The sequence below is a fragment of the Neodiprion lecontei genome, chromosome 2 (genome assembly GCF_021901455.1).
Source record: "Neodiprion lecontei isolate iyNeoLeco1 chromosome 2, iyNeoLeco1.1, whole genome shotgun sequence".
NCBI classification, from domain to species: domain Eukaryota; kingdom Metazoa; phylum Arthropoda; class Insecta; order Hymenoptera; family Diprionidae; genus Neodiprion; species Neodiprion lecontei.
The window spans coordinates 29553684-29572633 of record NC_060261.1 but is presented as its reverse complement, the minus strand read 5'-3'; the positions used below and the strand labels follow the sequence as shown (position 1 = coordinate 29572633).

General features: G+C 37.6%; 4 protein-coding genes across 19 annotated transcripts in view; 3 read left to right on the top strand and 1 right to left on the bottom strand.

Moving 5' to 3' along the window:
* The window catches only part of LOC107225987 (venom dipeptidyl peptidase 4), a 212444-nt gene extending 204808 nt beyond the window's left edge, over nt 1-7636 (top strand). For all 9 annotated transcript variants that reach the window (XM_046730474.1, XM_046730476.1, XM_046730475.1 and 6 more), the window contains exons 13-16: nt 3524-3718; nt 5922-6082; nt 6184-6395; nt 6913-7636. In XM_046730474.1, the coding sequence (XP_046586430.1) occupies nt 3524-3718; nt 5922-6082; nt 6184-6395; nt 6913-7011 (667 nt within the window). In that variant the 3' untranslated portion in view covers nt 7012-7636. The remainder of the gene's footprint in view (nt 1-3523; nt 3719-5921; nt 6083-6183; nt 6396-6912) is intronic.
* Nucleotides 7637-8743: 1107 nt separating this feature from the next.
* Nucleotides 8744-10146, bottom strand: LOC107225989 (DNA-directed RNA polymerase I subunit RPA12). The gene is made up of 3 exons (XM_015666649.2): nt 9827-10146; nt 9067-9292; nt 8744-8961 (listed from the first exon to the last, which is right to left on the bottom strand). Exons 1-3 carry the CDS (start codon nt 9948-9950, stop codon nt 8937-8939), a joined length of 375 nt encoding a protein of 124 aa, XP_015522135.1. The 5' UTR covers nt 9951-10146; the 3' UTR covers nt 8744-8936.
* LOC107225988 lies at nt 9532-12939 on the top strand. Of its 8 annotated transcripts, none has more exons than XM_015666646.2 (4): nt 9532-9636; nt 11458-11503; nt 12086-12422; nt 12573-12939. In XM_015666646.2, exons 2-4 carry the CDS (start codon nt 11472-11474, stop codon nt 12783-12785), a joined length of 582 nt encoding a protein of 193 aa, XP_015522132.1. In that variant the 5' UTR covers nt 9532-9636; nt 11458-11471; the 3' UTR covers nt 12786-12939. The 8 variants fall into 8 exon arrangements, with proteins under 8 accessions (XP_015522132.1, XP_046586442.1, XP_015522133.1 ...); XM_046730486.1 differs by lacking the exon at nt 9532-9636 and adding an exon at nt 9644-9666; XM_015666647.2 differs by lacking the exon at nt 9532-9636 and adding an exon at nt 9652-9744.
* Nucleotides 12940-13123: 184 nt separating this feature from the next.
* LOC107225986 lies at nt 13124-15403 on the top strand. The gene is made up of 3 exons (XM_015666642.2): nt 13124-14089; nt 14157-14493; nt 14569-15403. The coding sequence occupies exons 1-3, from the start codon at nt 14070-14072 to the stop codon at nt 14788-14790; spliced, it is 579 nt and encodes a 192-aa protein (XP_015522128.1). The 5' UTR covers nt 13124-14069; the 3' UTR covers nt 14791-15403.
* The last annotated feature ends 3547 nt before the right edge of the window (nt 15404-18950 follow it).

Genomic DNA, 18950 nt, shown 5'->3' with positions numbered 1-18950 from the left:
GGTGAGCGTTGTTAATGTTTTCGTTCATATTGACTCAACATTCAGGTACCGTGGTAAATAATAAGTATGCAGCAGCAGCGAACGGATATACCAAATTGTAGATTTTCTACCTGTTATACAAGGCCGCGTGCACCATTAAACATATGTATGGGGCATTCCGTGACATCTCGATCAATATTCTAAGTCAATATAACAGGTTGGCTTTATAATTTTTTGTACGAAAGCACATGGCGAAAGACTCAATCGCAATCGCGAAAACTTGAGAAAATAAAAAACGCCCAACGTTGTAAAATTTGAAAAAGTTCAGAAAATTTTTATCTAATGTAACAAAATTTTTTCACCCAGACAAACTTGAAGTTATGAAATCTCCATCTTCTAAGGTGGTGTCAAAAATTTTGTTACATTACACAAGATTTTTCAAAAATTTTTTCAGATTTCAGAAAGTTGGGTTTTTTGGGGGGGTTTTTAAATTATACTTCAAATATGCTGGGTCGAAAAATTCTGAGAAAATTGAGATTGCGATTTTCGCCGTGTACTTTTGTAAAAATAATTATAAAACCAATCAGAGACATGGACTTAAAGTCTTGATCGAGATTTCACGGAATGCCCCATACGTATCTATGCCCATAAGCGTATAGTGCGTGGTGACGCATGTAGTAAAACATGATTAGTTGTAATGCAGCAGCGGTGTACGTATATGTTTTCGGGCGAAACCTACGGCCGGCAAATTTACGCTAATCAGGTATATTTTTGTCACACTTATTTGTACGCGCATACGGCGAAAGAGTGAAAATCGCGAAAGGATGGAGTAACTACCATGCGTAAATTCTAATAACGCTATGATTCGCCGACAGAAGCAGATACGCCGCCAGCTGCTGCCGTGCATACACCCGGTAACGTTTTTTTTTTTTTTTTTTTTTTCACTTTTGAAATTTTTAAAGCTGTCGCGAGGAGGAAAAGCGCGCACAAATTAGAAAAATGATAAGGGAAAACCGAGGCGCTTGGAAGGCCACCGGTGATATATGCTGAAAATATATGAAATCGTATTTCACAATAATCACGTCGCTGCTCCGACGTTGACGATCGTTTCTGCCATATTGCTAAAAACTATGATATACATAAATTTTCGTTTAACCTACGGTATATTCAAATACTTCCATTTTTATTCTACATTTTATCAAGTTTTTCACCACTACGCGTCTACGTTTGCTTTTTTTTTTCATCTGCGTCGCACGACATCTCCCGCAGTATTAATATATTATACTATACAGCGACTCTATCCGTATTTTTTAACTTGAACCTGATTCTGCATTTTTATATGCCGATATTTGCAGATGCGATTGCCCAGATTTTTTCTATACAGACACGAGTATACAAATAGCTGTGCAATGTATCGAACATCCATAGATAGAAAATCATATCGTAACGAAAACTGACGTTTACTTCGTCACGATGTATGCAATAAAAGTTGGAAATAATTGGCAAAATTGACACAAAATCAAATAAAAATCTCACAAAATTAACTACAACTCTCTGCATAACATGTAACCACTGATTTTCTCACACTTTTTAGTAATACAATTATCGATTTTATCCATTAGCAAATGAAAATGATATTTAATTCAAAGTTCAATTACTCACTGGTTAAATATAATCCTGAAGTATTTTATTCATCCCAATTTTCAACTATAACATTCATGTATAAAACATTCCCAAAATCGTTTACCCGTTTCATTAATCAAGCTTTAGTTTTCCATCATTTTTTCACTTTAACACTTGATATTTTTCTTCTAAAAATAACGGGACGAGAATAACCTACCATAAAAAAATGAGATAACGATGGAATATTTTCACTATATGTACATATCCGTCTGAATTTAAAAGGCGATAAACGAGCCTCGTACTCAAACGATTATACTCTCGATATTAAATCGCGTGTACTGCGTAACGGCGATGTATAAAGCGTTTGATCAAGTGCCGAAAAAAAGAGGTAAATGATGTAATAAAAAAATAAAACTGGGAAAAAGGAGAACCGACTCGCTTCTTTTTATCGCTCGTATCCTCCGCGCCCGATAAGCCATGGCGTTTTGCATGGGTCTACCACTGCACACCGTTGTCTCATATATGATGCGAAAAAAAATTACCCCTTCGTTGGGGCTGGTGCGAAACAATCGTGCGCTCAGTTTCATAACTGCACGAAACCAACAACACCGCTAGTTATATATATATATATATATATATATATACTGTCAAGAAACGGACACCGATGACGAAAAAAAGCGCAAAATAAGCAGCAGAGAAGTTCGACAGCGATCTTGATCGTACAGTTAAAGTTTAATTATTCCATGTTCTCGCAGCAGTAGTTGAAGCAGCTTCAAGGTGGGGAAGCATTTCGCCTGTTCGTATACAATATTCCTATAATTATGTGATGTAAAAGTTTCCAGAATTTAAACATGCAAATATTAATGAACGCGATGAAAGAAACGGCATGAAAGCTTTCGTGGTAATTGGGAAAAGGCAAAGGCAAAGAAAAACGAGAAATTTTCTCTACATCCAACGATCCCGGAAACACGATCGAAGGGTGGAGCGATGATGAGTTTTTCAATGCTCAAATGGAAATGAAAGATGGAAAAAAAATGCGTCCGTAATACAGTACACGTTTATCTGATACGTTTGTACAAGTTTTTTTCATAACTGTGAATATTTGCACCAATTACAAAGGCAACCAAACCTTTGAATTAGCATGGATTTAAAAAAGGAACATTGAAATTCTAACGAATTCACGGACCTTATAACGGGCTGGTATTTATATATTGGATTGAAAGGGGCCGCTTTTGTGATACGTAATTTCGCTATTTTTCGACTTCATTAATTTCTACCCGTTTTATGCACAGCTATGTACTACAGTGGTATAGCTGATGACAATCTCTAACAAATGAGGCAATCTACAGTAATATAAACATTGTGAAGAGTTTCAGTGAGCAGAAATTTTTTTCTTTTTTTTTTTTTTTATTCTTTTCGTACGTCTTTGTACACAATTTTACTCATCGAGGGAAAAGCTGGAACCCTCTTTATGTAACATGTACGTTCTCCAGACTTTTCGTATCCGCGGTAGAACGGAGAAATTCTCCCTCCTCAGACGTTCTTGGAATTATTAACAAACCTTTTTCAATTCATGGAAGAATCTCGTCTTTCCTTATTTTCTCCGCCCGCTACTTTGTTCGCTTGCCAAAATTATGTATCATATATACGTGTGTGACTATAACAGAAACTGTTTACATGCCTCTTGCGATCCGAACCGCTCGAGTTTAAGGTGGGGATAAAATTTTATCTCTGCAAAGTGTATAAACGTATGTTGAAAAAATGAAATTTAGTGGTACAGTGAAAAAAAAAAAAAATTATGAGAATATTAAAACCTTTAAAACTTGACGAGTTCTCGTCCCGAGTCACCTTTAAAATTATACAGCTTAAGACCTAATAAGATGTGTCTATATATATATGTATATATATATATCTTTTCTAGATACGGTGGTCCCGACTCTTATCAGGTCACGGAGAGGTTCAACGTTGACTGGGGTTCTTATCTAGTTACAAACAAGAGCATCATCCACGCTGCCATTGACGGCAGAGGTTCCGGATTAAAGGGAAACAGCATGTTGTTCGCCGGTTATCGCAACCTCGGGACAGTCGAGATCTACGACCAAATCAACGTTACGAAGTAAGTAAACGGTTGACTACCGTGCGATGCGCGATCAATTTGATCTTTAATCAAAATCCAGCCTTATCATTTACCGCGTGTTCCTCTTCGTTCCACCCCCTTCTTTTTCTTATAATCACTCTCTGATATTTTACCAATGTTTTCGGGTGGACAAGAATAGAGGAAACTAGCTTCGCGAGGGTTTTTCGTAGACAGTGAAATGTAATTTCTACCTCCTAACACCTAATTTCGTTTCGCTGTCCGTTAAATTAGCTTCCTTTTCTCAAGTTAACGCGGTAGGCCCGCCTGGTGAATAAGTGAGAAAGTAAGTAAGTGGAAACCCGAACTTAATTTACCGCCGAGTTTTATGTACATATAAGGTAGCGATTATTAACGAGTTTCTGCCGACTTCGCCCTTTTCTCTCTGTTTTTTTTTTTTTTTTTTTTAATTTTTTTCTCTTTTTCTCTTCATTTTGGGAATTCAGTTCTCAACTCACCCTCCGTGACAATTCGTTTAAGCAGCTTTTCCACCGAATGGAATTGCAGCATGAACAAACGCGCAATTGAATTTACCTTCATCCACCGATTCTCCACGAATCACGCGCATTCGAACTTCGATTTCCATTCATGCGGCTCTGCACCTTTCGATTCCCACCCAAATTTACCGACCAATCTTTCTTTTTTCTTTCTTTTTTTGTTCCGTAGTCTTTTTAGTTTTTTTCTTTACTTTATATCGCCAACTGCGAAAGTAAATCCTTGACCGGAATTCTTCCGCGTAAAACAGAAAAAGAATGATTCGAACATTTTTTGTGCCAGATAACGCCCAAAGCCAGGTAAAATAAATGAACATGGCCGCCATTTCAGGCATATTTCCAATTTTATTTCCGCTCCGCAATCACCTTCAACGTTCACCATTTATCGGTCGCTATTTCAAGCCGAACTATATCGTGGTAGAAATAATTTTACAACAATTCCACTTTCGTGTATGTCCAAAAAACTTACAAGCATTGATCAGCCTGCGGAAGTTAATGTTCTACGTCATCGCTGTTGGAGAAAAAAAAAAATCCAAAAAGTTAGATCGAGTAAGTGAAATGTAACAAAAGGAGGAAAATGTGCGATGTCTTATCCGCCAACTTCTCTCCGTTACTTTGCCGTTCTTCCTTTTGGCCCTCCATTGTCCGGCTGTAACCCTTTCGTGACCCTCGAAAGTTTGCCAGCACCGAGATATACATATACATAGGTGGATGTATCGTAGATAGGACCCCGTTGAAGTTTGACAGAGTCGTTTATTTCTATAGGAAATCTCCGTATCACCCCGGATATATCGGTGCGTCTCTCTTTTCGGTCGTTCGTTGCGCGGCTCCATCCTTCACGCTCTCTCCCTCTCCCTCTCTCTCTCTCTCTCTTTCCCCGTTTTCTCTCTTTACGTGTCCGCCCTTCCGCGACCTCCCATCGTGTCCAGTCGCATATAAAGTCGACCTCGAATTGGAGGCTCGCCAACTGATTGCAGATTTTTACTCTTCTATACGTGTGTGCTGTCGCGCAATTCTCTCTTCCACCGAGGTTGCCAATTTCCTGGGTATAACTGCATCATACCTAGATGCATATTATTATATTACTAGCAGTCCGTTGCGGCTCCGCCCGCTGATATTTTCAAATGCATCATGTTGAAAAACAATGTAATGAGATATGGAATTTTTCTCCTTTTCCGACTTGGCTTACAAATATCGTTATATCTCGAAAACTATCGATCTGGTTAATTGTAACGAATTAGAGCCTAAAATCTAGCCACACGTTGTAGCTATCCACAGAAAAAAATAACAACAAAATTGGTTCATTAATTCTGGAGTTAAAAGCCAACATACGGACAAGCAGACTGAGAAATCTAGAGTATTATGGGTATAATATGTAGAGAAGAAGATAACTCGGTTTTAAAAATTTAATCGTGTTCCTACAGTGTGGTCGGAAAAACATCCCGTCCTGAATTTCATACCGCTACTTTGGAAATCTATCCATAATGATGAAAAATATTCCTTCAAGATGACACGAAAATTAATGTTTTTTGTCGTAGCGCAGACAGCCTGTAACTTACAATAAAAATTATTCTCATAGACAAAGACACGTACACGCGAATGATTAATTGGAAAGCGATGCGCGGTGAAAGCTTCGGACATCCAAGAATTCACCGCGTTTCATACCCGTTACCTTTCGATCTTAATTACAGATATCTCCAAGATAATCTCCCCTTCATTGACTCGACCAGAACTGCAATTTGGGGATGGAGTTACGGCGGTTACGCGACCGGAATGAGCTTAGCGCTCGACTACGACGGTGTTTTCAAATGCGGGATGTCCGTAGCTCCGGTGACGGACTGGGCTTTGTATGGTAATCAACTATGCTCGTTTTCAATTTTAAATCACGTATTTCGCGATAAGTTATCATGGGAAAAAAAATAAATGGATGATCTTAATCCGTATCCTCTTCAGACTCGATCTACACCGAAAGATTCATGGGACTCCCTACGGTGGCTGACAATATTGTAGGATACGAAGGAGGGCAGCTCTTGAACAAGGCCGACAATATAAGAAACAAGGACTACTATCTCATCCACGGCACTCTCGACGACAACGTGCACTACCAGCAATCTTTGATGCTTGCCAAAGTACTCGAGCAAAAGGATATTCTCTTCAGACAGCAGGTATGGTATAAAGCTAAGGACAGGCAAAGAAAACGAATGAAAAGAGGTAAGAGAAGCAATAAAAAAAAAAATGAAATAAAATTAAAACGAAACACGAGAAAACAAAAAGTTTCCGAGCAACTTTTAGAAAAGTTTGTGTAACGATCTGCTTGCGGGATTTTTACTCGAGATTAAGCAAACGAGCTTAACTTCCCTAATTAACGCGTGCGCCAAGCGCATAATCAGCTACTCAGATATTACATATTATGTACCGTATCGTACTAACGAGTAACGATCGCTCTAATTGACTTTTCTCGTTCACTGTTTCAACTTGAAGTATTCTCCTTGACGGTTTGTCTAGCGAGTATACATATTTAGTTCGTCCATAACGATGAACTGTTTTTTCGATTATCCGCATCACTTTTCTTCGTTGTAATCCCCCAATCTCTTTTCATCGCAGATAGTTTAATTTGCAGTTTTGCTTTCAATAAGCGACCAATCATCACGGTGAAAATCAAAATTCATTTTGTTTCCGCAGACCTATACAGACGAAGATCACGGTATAGCCCAATCTAGGGCGCATCTTTACCACTCGTTGGAGAACTTTTTGGACGATTGTTTCGAGACGTCTTCATGATCAGGTAATCATCGCGTAATTGATTATCCGTATAACGTTGGGTGAAGTAATGAGATAAAGAATTTATACCGAATGAAAAGAGAAGAATTTGTTTGTACATAAATACTTACATCACATATACCTATAAATATACATACCATACACAATTCTGGCTAGTATTGTACATATGATATAGTTAATGTATAACAAATAATCTTTGACACCTGTGGAAGTGTTCGCGTAAATTACGAGCCCAGATAGGAGGTAGAGGGGGGAAAGACTTACCGTTTTACATGTTATAGCTATAAAGTAATTCAGTATACACACTATAATATGCATACATATAATATACATAACATATAATTGTATATATGTATATTACAAATGGCGTATATTTCACTGACACAAGGCTGCAGTGATCAAGCCGATTCAATCAACTAATAAATAAAAACGATATACGTAACACACACAGACACACGCACACACACTAGCACACACGTACAATCGTCAAGGTCGAGTAAATTGAACAGAGAAAATAGAAATGTAGAAATAATATTAACATTGGTAAAAAAAAAAAAGATAAATCCAATAACCGTGTGGATACGAAGACGGAATTTCCGCAGTTTGTTATAACGTGAAACCGATTCCGCTACGGCCTTAGAACTTGAAACCTTCGTTTAACATTGAAGGTCGTCAAGTAGGTAATAAACTAAACGTTAACTAGGATAAATGATGATTAAGTGAATTTTTTGCGGTGCGTGTTTTAATATCTTAGGGCTGTGGGAAAGAGAGTAATTTTCTTATTACAAAATAATAAAATAAAATAAAATGAGCTAAAATTAATGAATGAATAAAATTTTATCAAATTTCATTGTATAGAGCGTGTTGTTTTACAAACAGCAAACGGGTAACTTTAATCTTTATATCAAAACTTTAATATATTATAAATATAAATAAATAAATATTGAAAGATAAAAATTATTATTAATAATAATAATAAAATAATAATATTATTGAAACATCGCCTCAACTCTACAGATAATTTTTCCCTATATTAAAATTGTCGGCACGTTCGTATGTACAAGAACGCTATGTAATGTACAATCATTTTTCAATTCTGAGAAAACTTTCTAGCAGCTATTTGTCTCGTTGACTACTTTTTTCATTCTATCTAACTTTTTTTCATTCTTATATGGTCCTGATCGACAAAACCGCATATCTATGGGCTAAAAATAAAAAAAAGTCGTCGACTTTGGATCGGCTGCAAAACTTTATATGTCGATCTAATCAAAATATACGTTACCGTGAATACTACTACTACTACTACTACTACTACTACTAATAATAATAATAATAATAATAATAATAATAGTAATAATAATAATAGAAATGATAATAATAATTGATAATAATTCATTGTTGTCAACTATTTGAGGTTTTTATACAAAGGACCACTGAGCATTATCGTAAAAAAGGGTGAGATTTACATAGAAAATAAATAAACTATAATAGTAATAGTTGAAGTTTAGCTCGTTACCCAAACTTGTAAATACAAGAAGAGGTACTTAATTAAAGTACGAAAAGTGCTCTGAGCATTGTTAAAGTAACTTTAATGAATAAGAGTAAGAAAAAAAGGGAGAAGGAATAAGTAAAAAAATAAGAAAAACAAAAACAACCCTTTAGTATTATAAACAATTGCTTGTAATACCCATTATTAATTATTTGTTAAATGTAAAATAAATAAAGTTCTATGTTTTATTACACGCATGATATTTTTATTAAGTCAAAATATTAACGCTACATTTGTTGTTCGTGTATAAAACGAGGCATGTGGGTGAGTATAAATTGATGTTCGTATTGGGTACAAGGAAACGTAAATTACATATATAATTAACTATAAACTAAACCTTAATACGCAACGGTCACCTCGCAAGTAATTCGAGAATTTACGAGTTCTCAGTTTCCTTGAATCTGAAAGAAAAATAATTTCTGTTGAGTGACAAGTTTAACGCGTGTGAATGCCGTAAACAATAATTGAATACGAAATTTTTAAGTAACAAAACTCAAATCACTTACCTGCACTTGGTGCAAGTGTAGAAAACTGTCTGCCCTTCATCGGCTGACCTGAGTTGTAGCGTTGCGTAGGACATCTTGTCATTCTGACACTGAGGGCACCTCCTTTCGACGACCGGACCTTCGGCTTCGTCTTCATCGTCGGCGGCTTCTCCCTGCCTTGCCGACGAAGCATAGGCGTCCTTACTGTTGAAATTGAGGGTGTACGACACTGCCATATCCCCGAAAACTGTAAGAGCAAAACGAACGTACTTAAATAAATGTAAAATTATTACAAACACACATTATTATTTAAATCGAATAAGGAACCGATTTTTTATACGTTCATGATCCGCGATTGCAATCGGAAACCAGCTTAATAATTTTTTAATCCAACATCAAAATTCTATCTGGTGTTTATACTGTTCGATTTATTCAAAATACCATCTAGTTTCTCTCTGCATCTGGTACGTTCTAGGGAATTTGGATATTTGAGCTTGCACTCGAACCCCTCGAATCGCCATCGTCGTGCGTCACGTGAATTTGAATAATATCGTGCACCGTTAGATTGGACGAATTTACTCCGAAATTTAAGTAAGTACGAGATCCCGTGAATTTAGCCTGGTGCGTTGATCAAGATATTTCTATTTCGAATCCGACATTGGATATCCACCGTATTAACCTAGTCTAAACCAACCTAAGGTAATCCAACGCGAACGTGAATTTCAACCCTCGTGGCGATTCCAACGATTAGTGCTAGAGTAGTGTTGAAATTGTTTCTAACCTTCTATTCCCCAGTTCCGTTTACAGCTGTAGCAAGCAACACCGCCGACATTTACCAGCAGCGGTAATATCGATCCGCAGTCAGGGCAAAATCCGGGATCCGTCTTGAAGGTGACGGTTGACATTTTTCCTTACTTATTTGTAGCTTGCTCGTCGTCGACTCGTCAACACTTTGAGGTTAGGATCAAAACTGTCGAGTGTCATATACAACCTGCGTAACGCCGTGAAATGGCAACTTGTATTACTGATGCGTTTTGGTTGCATAGCCGCAGGCGCAATGGAACACTTGTTGCTCTTCGCAACTTGTAAGTCCCTGAAAAATAGCCAAATATTTTGCAAATTGCCTGTGACGTCACGAAAATTAAGATATCTGATGTGAAATTTCTGAAAGGATAAATGAAATAAGATTAAATGGAATATGTGAATAGATAATTGAAGATTCAATGATACCAATTTTCGTATAGGAGTCTCACATAACATATGTTATACTTATATTGTATTCTTTCACTTGTCCGAATACGATAACGATGCTTTCATGAGTTCGTAATCTCCAATACCACCTTTAGAATCTACAAAAACATATCATAATCTATCATGAGAGCTAATAAGTGTATTAATATTTGCATGTATTATATGTATAATTTCGATCAAATCGATCCACGAATATTTTTCAAATTTCGTAGTAACATGCGGCTGAAAACTACTTCAACACGTCATGCTCATCCCTGTTGCGTCGGCGTACAAGGAAGAAACTAAACGTTTCCTTGTAGATAATTCGGAAAGGCAGCCGACAGGCGGTAGTGATGAAGTTCAATAAATCAACGAAGTAATTAGCGTCGGAAAAGAGTGATTCGTTCGCAAAAGATTTAACAATCTTGAAGCACAGACGTATTATAGTCATGAGGGAACTCTGATATTGTGGAATAAGGTAAAATGCAGTGACATCATACATATTAGAATCAATTAATTTCACTGTTTAATTTTAAACAAAAATTTGATGATAGTGGAATAGACCAATTCATTTTTATTTATCGGGTATCGGTAAGGAGGGACATACGCACCAGAAAAATTTGTTCGCGGTATCTTTATATCAAACCGCTGCTGGTATTGGCAATTAAAAATTTTATCTTCATCGTGTAGATCGTGAGGTTTTAGAAATTTAGTCGACGTCGTAAATGTTCCTGAGGATATGCAGATATACCAGTAATGGGATATTACAATAATATTACCGGATAATGACACAAAGTGAACAAGAAACAGAAGTATAACTACACAACACGATTAGATAGGAGATAGACGCTTAGAATTATATACATAACAACCCGTCAGCTGACCTCATACATAGATTTCTTAGTTGCGTAACATCCTTCGCAGTCTAAATATAAATCGCTGCTCAAGTCAGGCTGTCGTAGATTACCGGTATTATTTCTCGTTGTAAATGTACCGGGAAAGGAGCAACTGGTCGTTAGTTTCACAGTCTTATTTCGTCTGTCAACGCGGTCAACTCGGCCCTTACCTTATCTTGCTTTCGCGTTTTTATCTGACGGAGATTAATTTACCAAAAATAAGTTCCCATCTCTTCGCATAAAAACCAGCCCGAGATGGCATTGAACACTTGCTTAATAATTACAGGCACTTTTCTAATCATGGGATCTGCTGTCACTTCACAGGACGAAAGGTAAGCTACTATTACACACATTCCATGTCTATCATATCTCTTATCTAGCGTATGACCCATAATTAGAATATAATTTATATTTATTATTGAATTAGGCGAAGGTTTCGTTACAACATTGTTTCATACCAATCATCTTCAATCGACAATGTGCGTAATTAATGCCTAGTTGTAGATGGTGGCTAATTATTAATTGATCTAAAAAAAATTTGAAATCACTGTTACCAAATATTTGATTCGTACATAAATCACAGGCTCCATTCGAAGCCCCAATCCTTCATACTGTCGAACATTCAAGCCCAGAACATCTTGAGAGGATTTTTGTTACACGCGCGGGATACTTCGGAAGAAGAAAAAATTAAATACACTCTGGAGTAAATAGATTTCGAATTACCTTCCGATGGTTCTGGAGTAGATAGATAGTCGTGGATAGATTATAGCCGCACATTCCGATCGCACCGAGCTGTTCATCAAATCTCGCTATGTTTCTCCTAGTTTTTTATCATTTTCAATCATGATATTTGCTATTATTGAAAAAGACAATTCTCCGAGTTGCTAATGTCTTGTTTTTTATTTTTTACAAAGCATCAGTCTCTCATTGTTCGATTTTACATCGTCAGACAATGTCTCCGATTGGACGGAGCAATCAGACACGGTTAGAACTGTCGGCAAATCAAAGGCAGTGTTTGTAATGCAAGAAACGCAAGAGTTTCGAAGAGCAATATTATTCACGCTTCTCAACCCTCAGTCAAATGGAGCAGCATTTGCAGGCGTCAGAATCGAGACGGTCATGAATTTTGTCGGGCTTAGCACTATCCATATAAACTGCAGAGCTCAGGGCAACAGTACTGGCTACAAAATTGTTTTGCGTCATGATGGCGAGAACAACGAGCCCTATCCAACTTACGAGCAATTCTTTGAGGTAAATAACCGACCAGCAATATACGTATTGCCATACGATTTTCATCATTTCTTGAATTGTATTTCAGGGACCAGATTTCAGCCGTAAATTTATTTATTCAGGGAAAATTCTACACTCTTATTTGCTGAATAATTACCTTCTGATTTTTAGGCCCCCATGTCGTCGGAAGTATTTTCCACGGTTTCCTTGCCTCTGGCAAATTTCACAGCTTACTACAGAGGCAAAGCTGTTCCCAACGCAAAACCTCTGGACATAACAAATATCACCAGCTTCGGGTTACAAGTATACGGGGGTGTTTACGGAGCCATTCATCAAAGTGGCGTTTCTTCGCTTGAAGTTAACACTATCGATGTTTCGTCATAAAACGATACTCCTCTTAACAAGAAATCGATAAATATTTTTTGAGATACATAAACACTTGATAATGTGAAAAATATACGAGCCAGAAAGTGCATGCCAATATTAAAGCTCTATTTTTGTACTACTAGAATCGAAATATAAACCTCATTTAGGACAATTTTCTGTTCGAACTACTGTAACAACATACGTAATACGCATACTTGGAAAACCTGTTTGATCAATAAAATCTGTCCTCGAGGAGGAATCCCGATCAGATTCTACACTGTTTCGTATCACCGACAGTTGTAGCGCGTTTTCTTCACAAACATTATTTTACATGTAGAAATAAAAAGAACAACTTTGTTTCGCTGCAAACTTTTTAAAATACATTTTTGGCAAAATGTATCCTGACAAGTAATATCTATTGAAATACGAAAACTGTCGCGTTATGTGTATATACAGTGAAAACCTGATGACAATGACGTCGTGTGAACGCACGTGTACCTCAGAATTTACCTTCACCTTATTTTCAAACGAGCCGGAATCCTCGACCGGACATACATTGTTTGACACGTACCTATAACACACACGTAGTACGCGAAAGCTAAATTGAGGACGAAATATTATCTACCCAGTACGTTAAAATTGATCAAACAATTTTTCCCAGTCGATCAGAGGTTCCGTCAAGCTAAGGAAGTCAAGCTTGGAACTCCTCAGGAGCGATAGATAGTTGAATTGAATCCAATCATCCACCGCGGTTGACGTTTACTAGCAATTCCCATTGTCGAATTATAGTTAATTAAGTGACAGCGTATGATCTCGCAACAACAATGTTTCACCACGCGCGTAACTTGCAAGCTGTAATTTCTGTTTTACCCTTAAATCCGTGGTGGAGAATTTTCGTCGTCAGCGATTAATGAACCGTTTTAATAAATCAATCGTTGTTATGCTAATAAGAAAATCGAGCACCGGGAATTTGTCTGTGAATATCGTCGTTGCAAAGCTCTTCCCTGGAGACGTATACCGCCTACGAATCTATCGTGACTTTTGAATGTCAGCGCGACACGCAAAGACCCCGCTACCCTCTTTCCACCCAAAACGGCACACAGTTCAAGAATCACGATTCCTACTAAAACGTCTCCGCTCCTCCCTTCTGTGGGGAGTAGAGCGAGAGCGCACAGCGAACTTCTGCCTCGTGCCTGTAAAAAGACGAGCAGCTCAGAGACCATTGCGACTTCGACCCGGACTCCAAGGAGATCGAGGAGACACCCGGTCTCTCGGAAATCATCAAACGACACCGGAAATGACATGGTCGCCACTGCCTCCGGGTAAGCATTGCCAATTTGGTAAATTTCTAAAGAGACGCAGCTTCGCTAAGTTATCGCTATTCCCCAGAACGGTGCAGATTTTGTTCGACTTCACGCGAGGCTCAGACCAGGCCGGAAGTTGGTCCGAACACTCGGACACCGTGAAACCATCCGGTATGTCGAAGGCGGTGATGGTTACGCAGAAGACGCAGCAGTTCCAGCGAGCGATACTTTTCACCCTGTTCAACCCACAGCCAAACGGATCCGGATTCGCGTCTGTCCGCTGTGACACCAGCTTTGATCTCTCGGAATTCAACAGCATCACCGTACGCTGCAGAGGCCAGGGAATCAACACCAAGTACAAAATGCTCCTCCGGCACAAAGGGCTCGATAAAGACTCTGCCGTCTACGGTCAAATATTCGCGGTAATTATCGGCGCCTCCCAATTGGTAATGGAAAAGGTCACGACACTTTCGTTCTTTCTTTATTTTTCAATGCAGGCCCCCGAGAAGGAGTTTGCAACAGTGAGATTGCCCCTGGCTGAATTCAAGCCGTACCATCGTGGGATGGAGCTGTCGTTGCAGACGAATCCGCTGGATGTAACATCGATCACCAACGTTGGATTGAAAGTGGATAACGGACAGTATCTCCCGGAGAATCAACCAGGTGTGGCAGCTCTTGAGATTGATTGGATCAAGGCCACAAAGTCAGCTGCAACTTGAGCTGCTCACAAAACGATCGTTAACTGAAATGAGAATTACCTTATTCGCTACATCAGATGAATGCGATTTCGAATCTGAGAAATTTCACGTGTTGGATAAATCGAGACGATAAATGCACAAGTGTTTTAGTTTTTAATTGCGATGCTGAGGTTCAATATTGTACACAACTGGGTGATTTTCACCTTCGCGTGCAAAAATGAAAACTAAATTTCAATTGGAACTCATACTGTTTATAGAATCAAATTGCCCTACAGTATACATAAAGTTTATACGTTTCATTTCAAGGGATCGCCATAACAAATTGTTAATTCCTCAGTGAAATCTTTGACGTGATCAATATTGATAACATGACAACTATTATATTATCCTTGCATGTGTGAATGAATTTGGTCTGTGTTACAATAAACATATCGTTGATGAATCGTTGATTCAGTCATGTACAGAACCGAACTTGACTGTTTCACTCGTTTCGCTATGATTTAGGCACAGTAAATCCTGTGAATGAATATTATACACGCAATATTTAAAGACCAGAAGTCGCAAGTTACAGAATTATAGGTATGTAAAGGAAACCAAAAATAAACATATATTATATTGGAGCGAACTGTAGAGAAGAAATATAAAATATTTTAAGATAATATCTGTATGATTATCAATGATGATTTTTCATTGACGAAATACTGTTGCGTCGATAGGTATTCCGTTTGACCAGAAAAGAGTTTGTACACCACTGAAAGAATCAGGTTAGCGAAAAATTTCATTCTTACAATTCGCACGACTGTCTATATCGTTGTATAGACAAAAGCATTCTAATGATTTATTCAGCTGATGGACCTCATTTATTTGGTACACACAATGAAATTTCAACGGTTTTATAAACAGGTAAATCAGGCATACAAAGAAACAGTGGTGGCCCGTTCTGATTTTTCTGGAAATTTTATTAGTTGAAATTGATGCTTGAATTCTTTCTTCGTTACGCTACATCGACGTGAGTATGCAAGTGCAATCGATTGCAGGCAATCCGGATACGAGCAATGCGAGCATGCGAGCGATGGATCACGAGTTAGAGCCAAAAAACGGAAATCTGTTTACTTGTCATATTTTAGCTGTTCATCGTTCCTTCGAAATTTCCGTGCTTGCATTTTTTGCGGAAGCTTTCGCGATTCTGGAAAGTGCTGGAATAAATTCTTTGATGCACTTTAACGACGTAATTTTGCGAAAGGAATCGATTGTGGAGAATCAAAAAACGCTGCAAGCAACGGATTGAGAGTTCCTAGCGAAAGACATAAAATTTGTTCCCGGTTTTCAGAACACAGCATATCTTTTGGCGAAAATTTAAGGGATTTTGAAAAGTGCTGAATTGATTCTTTTATGCACTATTCCGGCGTAATTTTGCGAGAGGGATCGTTACTTCGTTACTTCTTTCGTGTAGATCCCACGCTCTTTTCGCTGCGTTTTCTAAGTTCCTGAGGGTCCAATTCGTCGGGACAGGGTCATACAAGTCGAATCTAAGACCAGAAATTTTTGGCTCCAAAAACAAAGAAAAACGTGAGGCTAACCCCTTTGCATTTTCGGCGAAAATTTTCGCGATTTTGAAAAGTGGTGGAATTAATTAATTGTGGGGCTATTCCGACGTAATTTTGCGAGAGAAAACGATTGGGCGCAGTCCCAATACGCTGCGATCAACGCATCTTAAGTTACAGCCAAAAAACGGAAACCTGAATTTTCGACATTTTTCGGCAGGTACATTTTCCATCGCAATTTCGCTCCTGTTGATCTCACGCTCCTCTTGCTGCGTTTTCTGAGTTCCTTGGGGTCCAATTGGTCGGACAAGAGTCATACGAATCAATTCTAAGACGAAAAGTTTTTTGGTCAAAAAAAAAGGAAGATTAACCCCTTTGCATTTTCGGCGAAAATTTTCGCGATTTTGAAAAGTTCTGAAATTAATTAATTGTGGCACTATTCCGACATAATTTTGCGAGAGAAAACGATTGGGCGCAGTCCCAATACGCTGCGATCAACGCATCTTAAGTTACAGCCAAAAAACAAAACCTGTGTTTTCGACATTTTTCGGCAGGTACATTTTCCTATATAATAAAATTCATCATATTATTGATTAATTAATTATTTATATTAATCCTTGAATAGTGTTTTTGATGTGTTCTTATACTAAAAATATTCATTACTATTCAAGGTATAACCCGAGGTAGTTCGCGGTGGTTGCGGGTGATCGAGGTGGGCGAGGAGGAGGACGAGGATGACGAGGACTTGTACACTGTGAGTATAACATTTTTATTATATTCATTAGAGTAGGAGTAGGATCAGGAGTAGGAGTAGTGGGAGTTGAAGTAGAAGTGGTAGAAGTCGGAGTAGGAATAGGAGTAGTCGTAGTAGTAGGAGTTGGAGTAGAGTAGGAGTAGAAGTAGATGTATGCGGGGAGGGGCGGGTAGGGAATATTATCATATCAAGTTATCAGTAATAAGCAATTGCGGGTAAAATATTAGCTTACTTTTGTAAGTATTTATGAATATAGCCTCTACGAATATTCATTGTTGGTATAGGTATAAGGTCTGGCAACGTACCTACTTTCTGTAAGAGATGTTGAAGATTTTCAACACAATTATGTTTCAGTTCTGTGCCCCACCTAGTGATCCACTAGTACATATCCTCCGACGTGACATCGCTCCGCTACGTACGAAGAAGAAAAGATTTATTAGGATGCAAATTGCTCCTCTCTTCTTGCCATTGTGCTTTCAGCCATTGTTGTGCTGTGTGTTTAAAATTTAGGACAGTATATAATATAGAATAACAGGTACAGCTACGAATACAGCACTACAATAAATCTTATAGAAATGAGCTTTCATTGAGATTTCTCTGTATTTATAACTCGACGCGAGAAGGCAAAAATCAATGTAATGCCATCTGTAAGGTAATTGGACTCGTATTTGCACTACGAGAACTCGTTGGGCATTTTGCGGTGAAATTTGAAAAATTGTTGTACAAGAAATTAAATAACTATAAAAATGGATAAAAAATATTATCTCTAATAGTGAATGTAGCTAATACAGCTTTAACCGTATATTGATTATGTTAATGATCTGTTGTGACAAGATCGGAATTAGATAAGCTCTCTAAATACTCTTTTCTAGTCTATTAATTTATATCATGTATATGTAAATGTATATTTCTTCAGTTTGTACAATCACTGCACTAGGATTACCCTTGCCATGTTTTATGGTGCGCTTGTGTAATTTGTATATTATTAACCTTACGTTTTACTCCATTTGCGACAAGTTGTGAGTGTTTATAATTTCTTGGCAATTATTTATGTACATGTATGTGTATATATGTATACGTATACTTATGCATGTGTATATAAATATATACACATATTTAAAACTAGACTTTTACAATAAACACAGAGGTCTTAGTATATTCACATACGGATTTCTGTGTATAGGTATACTTGAACTAAAATTTCCTTATCTCTAATACGGAGTTCTTCGTAATTCGCATTTGTTCTTGTAACCCAATGTCCTACATACAATGGCAAAAATCGAGATCCAACTTAACTGAGTCTCAAAGCCCAGTTGACATAAAAGCAGCTATTTGATAGAAATTATAGTTTGTAGTTTACACAGCCCATTGCATGATATTTCATTATAAATACATATGTTTCAATGTATTTAGGAATAATTTATCAAATGTACAGAAGTCATGTGCAAATAATAAATGAATTCGACCGCAGTTTGATGTATTCATTGGAGCTTTAACAATAAATTTAAGCTTTGTTACTTCTTTTATTTTATTATGGATAATCAAAAACATTTCCGACTATTCGTGCTGTGGAAGCATGGGGATTAAACCAAATGTAGCAAAAGATTAGAAACAGTGTATGTAGAGTACGGGTATTTTACTAATAATGCAAACACGTGCCGCTAGCTTAGTTTTGACATATCTAGAATACCACACCTTGCGAATTAGCTTTCCAGACAGAGATGAATGATGAATTTTAAGGACTGCATTATCGTTGTTGAATACTCTATGCTTCATGGGAAAAGAAAATCTGTAACGATAAAATTGATGCACCGGATCGTCGTCGACTTTAACTTTTGAAATGTCCTACCATTTCCGAACACCTCCAACCATCCTATCTACCT

Coding starts and splice junctions, on each gene's coding strand:
- LOC107225989 (XM_015666649.2), bottom strand. CDS start 9,950: ATGTCAACCGTCACCTTCAAGACGGATCCCGGATTTTGCCCTGACTGC. Junction 9,293..9,826: donor ACGGAACTGGGGAATAGAAG/GTTAGAAACAAT, acceptor TTGCTCTTACAG/TTTTCGGGGATATGGCAGTG. Junction 8,962..9,066: donor TACACTTGCACCAAGTGCAG/GTAAGTGATTTG, acceptor TTTTTCTTTCAG/ATTCAAGGAAACTGAGAACT.
- LOC107225988 (XM_015666645.2), top strand. CDS start 11,427: ATGGCATTGAACACTTGCTTAATAATTACAGGCACTTTTCTAATCATG. Junction 11,504..12,085: donor GTCACTTCACAGGACGAAAG/GTAAGCTACTAT, acceptor TTTTTTACAAAG/CATCAGTCTCTCATTGTTCG. Junction 12,423..12,572: donor CTTACGAGCAATTCTTTGAG/GTAAATAACCGA, acceptor TCTGATTTTTAG/GCCCCCATGTCGTCGGAAGT.
- LOC107225986 (XM_015666642.2), top strand. CDS start 14,070: ATGGTCGCCACTGCCTCCGG. Junction 14,090..14,156: donor ATGGTCGCCACTGCCTCCGG/GTAAGCATTGCC, acceptor GCTATTCCCCAG/AACGGTGCAGATTTTGTTCG. Junction 14,494..14,568: donor TCTACGGTCAAATATTCGCG/GTAATTATCGGC, acceptor TTTTCAATGCAG/GCCCCCGAGAAGGAGTTTGC.